Source organism: Sciurus carolinensis, chromosome 3 (assembly GCF_902686445.1).
Source record: "Sciurus carolinensis chromosome 3, mSciCar1.2, whole genome shotgun sequence".
NCBI classification, from domain to species: Eukaryota; Metazoa; Chordata; class Mammalia; order Rodentia; family Sciuridae; genus Sciurus; species Sciurus carolinensis.
Genome location: NC_062215.1, coordinates 2,116,889 through 2,126,996, shown reverse-complemented (window position 1 = coordinate 2,126,996; position 10,108 = coordinate 2,116,889). Strand labels below are relative to the sequence as shown.

The 10,108-nt window shown below is 43.8% G+C and overlaps 1 protein-coding gene across 1 annotated transcript in view; it reads left to right on the top strand.

The window, feature by feature from the left end:
* The first annotated feature begins 1,196 nt into the window (after window positions 1–1,196).
* Rptor (regulatory associated protein of MTOR complex 1) overlaps window positions 1,197–10,108 on the top strand; it is a 339,150-nt gene continuing 330,238 nt past the window's right edge. Inside the window, 1 exon segment of the mRNA XM_047544108.1 lies at window positions 1,197–2,151. Within this exon segment, the coding sequence (XP_047400064.1) occupies window positions 1,990–2,151 (162 nt within the window). The 5' untranslated portion in view covers window positions 1,197–1,989.

Sequence of the window (10,108 nt, the reverse complement as noted above, 5' to 3'; positions counted from 1 at the left end):
TGTGGGATGCATAACCAAATGAATATTTGAAATGGTAATTACTGGGAGAACTTTCATTAACCACTTGCTATGTGCTGGAATTGCAGCATTCGCTCTCATGTTGAAAGGGGCACAGCAGAATTTTGACAGGGCCTGCCACATTGTGGGAACCAGAATGTGTCCAACCCAGGAAACCACCCTGAGCAATGGTCTCTGCTAACACCTGCCTAAGGCTTCAGATGAACCAGGTCGCTTGCACTGTGGCCACAGAACCCATCAGTGTGACATTGGCCTCAAACTCAGTATACAGTATGCACCTTCACCAGTTAGTTTTATCCTTCAGCACAGGTAGTATTATTCACATTTTGTAGTTTAGGAAACTGAGACTGAGCTAGTTAAGGGACTGGCCAAGGTCACAGAGTTGGAAAGTAATACAGCCAGCCCTCCAATCTGGGCTCAGCTGGTACCAAAGCCTGCGGAGAGGAGATGAGACTCTGATCCACTCAGGTCCATCCTGTGGCTATATGTGTATCTCCCTAGACATCCTGGTGATCCGAGGTAGGCACTGCTTGCTACATTTGGCTTTATATTCCTGGATGCACTAACACCATCCTCCACATAAGGTAAATGAGCGAAGCTGACTCAATTGAAACAGAGCAATGAAGTTCCACAAAAGACTTGCCTCTTTGCACGCCAATATACAGCTTCAATCGTTCACACGGAAAGTTGTATAAAAATAAGAATAAGCTGCTTAGAAAATAAGATGGATTAAACAAAAAAAAAAAAACTGTATCCTGTAACAATTTTTTTTTTTCACTTGGTGAAGAAAGTCTGATCGACACTGTGGAGGGTACTGTATGCCAAAAACAATCTTTTATGATGTTACCAATGGTTGTTTCTGAGGCTTTTGCTGCCTTTTCAAAACCTGGAAAACGCAAGGTGGTCGATTTCTTTAATTTAAAGCGTGTAGCTCCATCTGTAATAATAAAAGTCTTTTTTAAAGAAGTAACTCAACGGACATAGTTTCACTCGTACGACTGACTCTCGCAGCTCGCATCTGCAGAAGAAACGGCGGTGAACCAGCGAAAGCGGCACCACGGTAACCGGGGTAACCGGGCGGGAACTCGGGACGCTCGCTGGCGTTCTGGGAAGCGCGGCGCGAACGCTCCAAGAAGCGTGGCCCGCCGGCCACGCCGTAGATCGCGGTGCACGCCGGGCCTTGGCAATATGGCGTCCTCCTTGATGTGCTGATGAGAGGAGTTTCACTGTAGCTCCAAGCCAGAGGGCAAAACTCCCCCAGCGCAGCAAGCCCTGGTTGCCCGTTTTCTCCGTGGGTCGGTGTCACCCGCTTCTCGGGACTCGCCCTCCGGTAGGAGAGAGCCAGGGGGCCGAAGGCCAGCGCCAGCCAGGTCGCGCGGACCCGGGGCTGAGGAGCCGGCCGCGGGCGAGCACGATGGGCCGGTCCTGGCTCCGGCCGCAGCAGCTCCGGCGAGTGCGGGACCCGCAGGGCTGAGACCGCTCGCACGAGAGTCGAGGCGCGCCGAGCCTGTTCTCCTCGGGCGGAGACCTCGGTCCGGTCAGCGCAGTCGGCGAACCGACACCAAGGGCGGGCGGCCTGCCCGTCCCCGTCCTCGGGTCTGCCAGGCGTTGGAGGCCGAGAGCGGGGTCATCGCGAGGCCTGAAGTCTCTCGGCCCTTGACAGCTGGACTCGCAGCCCCTCCGGGAGCAGAGAGCCTCGGACGAGCCCGCGCGGCCTGGGACCCCGGCGTGCGTGCGTCTGTGCTGCCCAGTTTCCCACCGGCTCTTCCCCCACTTCGACTTCCCGCGCAGAGTTAGAGAAAGGGTCCCGGACTTTTTGCTGAATAAGGATCTCCGTAAACTCTCCACCCATTTCTTTTCCGATTCCCCGTTTCTGTATCTTATTTCGGTAATCCTGGTACACACTAGTTTTTAAGGCTGGAGGTTCTCGAGCGCTTGCTGCCAAGGACTCCCCCACCCCCTCCCCCCCTGATGGAGTCCGAAATGCTGCAGTCGCCCCTTCTGGGACTTGGGGAGGAAGACGAGGCCGATCTTACAGATTGGAACTTGCCTCTGGCTTTTATGAAAAAGAGGCACTGCGAGAAAATCGAAGGCTCCAAATCCTTAGCTCAGAGCTGGAGGATGAAGGATCGGGTAAGTGGATTCCCACGGCGCCCCTTGGACTTGGTAGTTTTTCTAGGGAAGAAAGTTCAGACCTAGAAGAGTGTCACTGAGAAAGTGCCGACATTATTTCCCACCACGTGTTGCAAATCAACTAAAAAGCAAAAACTATTTCTGACTCCGATTTTTGGTTGAAAATGGAAAAGTCTATATTTTGGTTAGCTGTTATTCATGGGTGGAAACGAAATGTTAATTGAGACAATAAAAATTAAGCAAATTAAAAAATACAGCTTTGCAAGTATTACATGTTCTTTGATATACTTATTGCTCTCAACACTTAGAGGCAAAACAACTTGGGAAATAATTTTCGTACTCATGGTTAGGTTAGTTTTTTGTGTGTGTGTTCAGGTGGGCTGAAGTGCAGAAGTCTGGTATAGTTAGGCCAGAAAACAAGATTACAGGAAAATGTTCAACTGGTAACAAATTAATGCAAACTTCTTTTAAAGTTGCAGTGAGCTTCATCCTAGTCTTCTAAACAACTTTACTCCCTGTATGTGGTTTCTTGTTGTTGTAACTTCAGTGGAAATTAGGGATCCTGGGGTATGGTGGGTTGGAATTTGAGTTCAGGTCTTAGGGGTTCTCCTGGTGTTGGAATGTGAACAGTGACTACAAGCAGGTGGTAGGAATAGCCAATTTTGTTGAATCTGCCTTTCATCAACCTTCATATATTCCTTGGTCTCCAAAGCAAAGGGGTGATAATATATCTCACCTATATACACTTACAATTTGTCTTTTTATGATTTGTTTTCTCCTGGTTTGCTTTTATTTGTGTGAACATTTCAGTGGTTTAAAAGGAGAAGCTAGTGTAAAATGTGTGGCTTGCTCTAGGCTTATGTATATATTTATAGAGAATTTTTTTTTTGAAGTATATGATGTTAATGGTAATTCTAGCCAGCCAGTCACTCTTAATCAGTGCTTTATTTGTTGTTTTGGTTTAACTTTAAAAGGTTAGGAGAATTTGTTTCATCCAAAAGCAGCTTGAAGAGTAAAATTGGTCATTGTGAAATGTAAAAGTCTATCTTATGGACATCTTTAGTACTAATTATATAGTTAAAAACCTTTGTGGTTGCTATGCGTATATGAAAAGAAATGTATTTTAAAGCAACTCTTTGATTGATCTTTCAGTTTAAACATTAATTTATAAATGGTCAACATCCCTTAAGAAGCTCCTATTAAGAAAAATAAAGATTCTGTGAATCTTAGTAACTACCAAGATTGCTATTTGGAAAAGAGCAGGTGAGAAAGTTTGCTGTCTCTGACCTTTGCAACGTAGCAGAAAATCAGCAGCTAACATTTTTAACTGAGTTTGGTGTCTTAAAGAGTTCGTGTAGTCTCTTTCCTCAGGTAGACCGTGAGAAGAACTTTTCAGCATGCTCTACTAGGACAAAGATTGCAAATCCAAATGATACTAAGAGTTTGCAGATAGCATGAATGAATGAAACAGGCTAGATTTAGGAATAATGGCACAGATTCAAAGGTAAATGACTGCAGATGTCTGACCTAGTATTTGATCATTTTTTGGACAATGGGAACATTGCAGCTCTGGAGCTTATGTGCCATAGCTAAAGGGGCAGCTGGGCCTTGGTTATCACCCCACCCCCCTTTTGTCCAGTTTTGCAATCTTGGTACTAATTCAGGTATTATAAAACAAAAGCAGTTGCACACTATAGGCAGAACACACCCTCTTTGTGGGGCAGTTTTTGGCTAGTGGGTTACCCACGTGTGATTTCTGCCTTATCATTGCAGTGACTGGAGCAGGTCTGACTCTGGCCATTGTGAGCAACCTGGCCTCTTGGTGAACCTGTGCTGGGGCTCCTGCAACCTGGTGGGGCAAGGCCTTGTAAAGCAGCATCTGTGGGCCTGCTTGTGTTGTATGAGGAGCCGCACATACCACTTCCTGGTGACTGTTCACTGCCCTGTGTGTGAGCTCAGTTTATGCTTCTTCCTGAGAATGATATGCGATTCCATATAGTTTTTATATATGTGTTACTGATTACATACTGATGTCCTGGTTAGTGTCCTTGTTACAGATTCCTAAAGCTGATAGCTTCCCCAAGTTGACTGACGATCCCAAGAGATTTTCCTGCCCCTCAGCATCTGCCAACCTTCCAGCTATGTCACATGCTCATTCTTAACTAGGATTACTTGTCTTTGTTTTTAGATACCTCTATTATCACATTTTAATTACTAAGTTACCATTAGTTTGATATTGTTATTGTCAGTTCGTTTGTTTTTTGGTTAATTCTGTGTATAGTGAATGATGCATACACGTATCAATAGCGTTTTTGGCTTGTAATTTATAAATAACTGGACATATGTAAATTACAGTTCAAAATGAATCATTCGTAAACTTATAGCTAAACAGATACAAAAATATATGTATCTCCCCCATTTGTGCTTTGCTACAATAATTTATAGTTTTTACAGCTTGTTTTTCCATTGGAAAGTGGGCAAGTGGGGATAACTGGTTTCGGGTGGATCTTCTGCCTGGAAGATGTGGGGTGGAATTGGAGGCCTGAAAGCTATCACTCTGAAATAAACCATTGTTGCACTCTGTTTGCATGTGCGTGGGACTGTTGATAAACATGCCCTTTACATGCATGTTAGGCCATTCATAGACGTGTACATGTGGGTGGGATCACTGGCAGGTGTGTTCTGTCTTCACGTGTCTAGGCTCAGGTGCATTGCTTTGTAGCTGTCCTGTGAGCAGGTCTGGAGGAGATAGAGGAGACAAATTAAAGTAACTCGTGGGCAATCTAGGGGCAGGCCAAGTTGTACTGCATCGCCCTTCCTTGGTCCCTCGCTGAGTCCTCTCCTTAGCTGCTCTGGGAGGCTCTGTTGTGCTCCCTGGGACTGTTGTCCACATAGTCTTTGTTGCTGAACCTGAAGGTCCCTTCTCTGTCCTAACCTACTTGACCTCTTGACAGCTTTCCACACAGTTGACTACTCTGTCCCTCTTGGAGTTCTTTGCTCACTTGCCTCAGTGTCTTCCTGAGACTCTAAATTCCTCCTCAGAGTCCTTGTTATATGTTACCTAATGGGGAGTGCTGGGGACTTGGCCAGTTCTGATGAGTGGCCTTTCCAGGGCCATGATTTTAATGCCATCTGCATGCCCATGATGCTCTGACCCCATCTTCAGCTCTAACCTCCCTTTTTGCCTTAGTTTCCCCTCATAACATGGCACAACTGCCACCCACTCAGTTATTCAAGCTGTAAATCTAGAGTTTATCATTATGTCTATGGTTCAGTGCTTGGTGCATAGTAGGGATGCAACAAAATCATACTGAAGGATCCAGGCATGGTGGCCATACCTGTAATCCCATTAATTTATCATTTCTCCATCACCCCAATCATTTTCATCTGTAGAACTTATTAACTTTATCTCCAAAGCAAATCTTACATTAGACAGCTTCATTTTGTCTCCCTACCGTGGTCCCAGCCCAAGTTCCACCGTCTTGTCTGGGTGACCGCAGTTGCATCCTGATTCTTGCACTGCACCTAGTGGTCAAGGGCTCTTCTAAAGGTGTAAATCAGATTTTGTTATTTCCTTCCTGGTGTTATCCTGGCTTCCTAAGAGTTTGGGGCAGAATGCACATTTTTCTCCCTGACCCACAAAGCCTTCATGTCTGGCACCTGCCTGCCTTTTCTGTTTCCTGGATAGTGACACCTGGGATTCTCTTCCCTCTGATCTTTGTACACCTGACTTCTCCTCCCTGGTTGCCCCATCTGAAGCAGCTACCCAGACACTCATGGCCATTTGTGATCACTATTTCTCTTGACATCCTCCATACTTCCTACTCTTTGCTAGTCTATGGTACAGTGCATGGTGCATAATAGGGATGCAACAAAATCATACTGAAGGATCCAGGCATGGTGGCCGCACCTGTAATCCCAATGACTCAAAAGATGGAGGCAGGAGGATTGCAAGTTTGAAACTACCCTGGCAACTCAGTAAATTCCTGTCTCAAAATTAAACAATAAAAAGAGCTGAGGATGTGGTCAGTGATAGAGTCCTTACCAACATGTGTGAGGCCCTGGGTTCAATTCTCAGTACTACCAAAAAAAAATGTATGGTTGGAAAAGTGAACAGTATACAAAGGTTAGTTACTTAGGGATCATGATCTCTATTACTGATGAGGAAACTAAGGCTTTATATGACTTGCCTAAAGTCACTAGGTTATATGAGAGAAAGCAGAACTTGAGAAACAAAGCCTAGTTGAAAAAAAGCAAAACAGAAAATGGTTATAATGTTTCAGCTAAAAAGTTGAGATGTCATGGGGTCTTAAACAAGATATATTGGGAGAATAGTTTTGGTGGTGATGGCTATATGGAAGTAAATGGGAGACCAGTGTTAAGCAGACTGGGAAGGATGCTGGAGGTGAAGCTTAGCCCAGTGTGCTTGCAGTGTGCTCCCTGTGTGCCTAGGGTTCCTGGTGTCAGGACTGTCTCATGGTAATAGAAGACATTATTGGTCTTTTACACCCCGCTGATTCTGGCATCAATGGTGCAGAAGTGACAGTAAAACTGTGGCATCTTAGCATGAATCCAGGCAGTGGTGCACACTGTAATGGTGGTTCCTGTCTTCTTTGCCATGTACTTACATTGAAGAAAAGTCTAGTTTCATGTGAGAATGTTGATGATAAAGCAGTGAAAATAATTAAATCTCAACTCTGGAGCCCATGACCTTTTAATACTTGGCATGAGGACCTTTCTGCTGCATGCGAGTCCTGTGGCTATTTGGAGGAGGGGCTGAGGCTGCAGGCCTGGCCAGCTGCTGCTTCCCTGGACACTATGTGCTCCAAGGGAGGGCTGATAGGCCTGTTGTAGACATCAGGCTTGACAGTTGGCAGGCACATGCTCAAATGTGAACCAAGTGAACTGTCACTTTAAGGAAAACAACTGGCAATATTTGTTGCCAATGAGAAAAATTTGAGCTTTGAAATGAAAATTAGAGTTTTGGAAACTTGTATCTCTTCCTGTGAGCCCCACAACTGCCTGATACTAAAAAATTCTTCTGATGAGAACATGGTGATATTAATGCATGTGATTTTTTGACTGCTGTATAATGAAATACGTCCACATTTGAAAACATCTGCATAATTCCGTAAACCAGTATTTCAAAATGACCAATCCATAATAATACAAAATCATTCACAGGCAAGTGATCCATTCAAAGACCAGTGGATTTTAGCATTCACTGATATGTTTACATATTGATGTATATTCTGTTTTATGTCCTATTCAGATGAATTGCAACAAAATTTTAAGAAACTCCTACTTAGTGTTGATAAAACTCAAAGGAGAATGCTCTCAGGTGTTTGGACATTCTGATACTCTTGCCCTTTCTAACCATGTGTCATTGAGGTCAGATTTTCTTCCTATACTTTAACCAAAATAGCATATCATAACAAATTGAAGTGGAAGCAAATGTTAGAATCTAGCTGACTTTTCTGTAGTTACATAGTAAAAAGATTTGAAAGAATGTAGCAGTGCCACTTGTCTCGCTAGCAAAAAAAAAAAAAAAAAAAAAAAAAAAAAAAATTGTGGCGCTGATTGAATCTATAACCTTGTGTGTGCTAGGCAAGTGTTCTATTGCTGAGCCATATCCCCAGCCCACTGTAGCAATTTCTGAAGATTTTTTTTATAGAAATATTGTTTGATATATAATGAGTTTACAAAGTTACTCTTAAATGGAAAATGATGATAAATATTAACTCATGAAAAAAGGTCTTTGGGGTCTCCAGGAATCTTTAAGAATGTAAAGGGACTGCTGGCAGAAGTTTGAGAGTTGTGAACATGGTTAAAAGAGTGGGCATCAGACGTAAACCAAGGAGATGAGGTGTCTGGGTGAAATGTCAGACGGTGACTCAAACTGATCTTAACTTGGAGCCCAAAAGACCTAATCACTTGCACTCTTTCCATTCTCTCTTTGCTTATGAAACTGTTGGGAGTGCCAGACTTGGAGCTGGGAGAGCCAGTGTCTTGGAGAGGCTTTGCCTGCCATGTGGCCTTACAGTGCAGTGCAGGCAGGGCCTCCAATGGCTCCAGACTTCCATTGTGTCCAGATGGGACACCACTGCTTGCTACCCAGTTGGATCTTTGAGTGGGGGAGAATCAACTCAGTCTGGTGAGGAGGCAGACAGAAGTCTTTACTTCACTTGCAGCATGCTGTGCCCAGGAGGACAGAGATGAGCCAGCAGCTAATTATAGTACACTGATACACACATTGGTTATGGTGTCTGCAGGGAAAATGACGCTATTATCAGGAGCACCTTGGTTTTATGTTAAGTAGGAAATCATCTGAGATGTACTTTTGTAAAATATAAAACTTTCACACTGACCAGCAGTGAACTCGGCAGCCAGGGACTTAGTGTGCTTGCGGATGGGGAGCTGCTTCTGGGTGTAAGCTGGGGGATGCCAAATGTGGTTTTTGTTCTCACGGGCTCTGGGTAGAGTGGAGGCTTAGGGGAGAGGTGACCCCAAGTGGAGAGGGAGCTGTGGTATTCCAGGTTAGAGACCACGATCTGAAAAGAGGCAACCACAGTAAGGCCGAAGGATAGGACATGGATTCTGCAGACGGTAGAATCACTAGAGTCTGGCCAGAATGTGGGGATTATAGAGTGGGCAGAACTTGGGAACAAGGTGTTGACCACATCTGGTGGTCTTGTTGCTCTCTCCGCTGAACTTGAAACATGAACTTTCCTTACCTTGTGAGTCTCAGGAGTGAAAGAAAACCATCCACCTAGATTAAAAAAAACCCTGCTTTACAAAAATGTGCCATGTTCCATTTTGAGCAATGTGCTGTGGAAGAGTCCTGAAATGGATATGAATGCTTCCTCCTCATTATCGCCCTGTAGGATGCTAAAGCTAGAGTCTTAACAAGGTGACGTGTGGATTGCATGTGGGTAGTGTCTCCAGGTTGCCAACACTCCACCTTTTCTCCAGACACACCAGAAATGTGCTTGGGTCATCTACCGTACTTGTTTCAGCAGAGTGAAGTTTGAGCCTTTTTCTTTTAATTAAATACATAGAAAATGCCATTCCTGGTAAATTTTTGGCATTATGCATTGATGTCATAACATGTTCTTAAACCCTGAACTTGTCAGGCACTGGAAGGTGTGACTCTGCAGAGAATTTTCATGCCTTTAGAGGCAGAACAGGAAACAGCTGGCGGGGAGACAGTCATTGATAACAGGTTTTAATTTTACCCAGACATCATACTTTGTTCAGATGATTTTTGTCTCAATTAGTACCATTTTGTATTTTTAAATTTTGGTGTAATTTTAAATTTATAGAATATTTGTCAAATAGCATAATGAATTTCTTTATGCTCTTAATGCAGATTGACTGGTTTGTTTATCTCTTACTTCGCTTGACGTATGATTCCCTATTTTCGTATGTGGAAAACATTTTTTCCCTGAATCATTGAAGAGCTGGTTGGAGATGTTGTCTCTTTTTACTCCTAAATACAGTTGTCTTCTAAGAACAGGGCATTGTCTTATGCAACCCCAGTGTAGTTGTAAAAACCAGGACATTTGTCATTGGTATTTAATACTATTAGTAACGGTAGTTCACATTAAAATGTTGCTGTTTGTCCCAATAATGTCCCTTTATTAGCAATTCTGTCCCTGTTGCCTCTTCCAGGCTTAGTCATAGAGTATAGAATCTTTTTTTTTTTTTTTTTTTTTTTTTTTTGGTGGTGCTGGGGATTGAACCCAGGGCCTTGTGCTTGACAGGTAAGCATTCTGTGAACTGAGCAATATACCCAGCCCAGTATAGAATCTTTTAAATTCAATGTAGCCTACTTGAATCTGCAGTTTTCAGCCTTTCTTACAATTCATTGACCTTGGTCTTCCCTGCTGTGGCCAGTGTGCTGTTGTAGCTGACTTTCTGTGTGCAGTTCAGTGTCATTGATGCATTCATGTTGCTG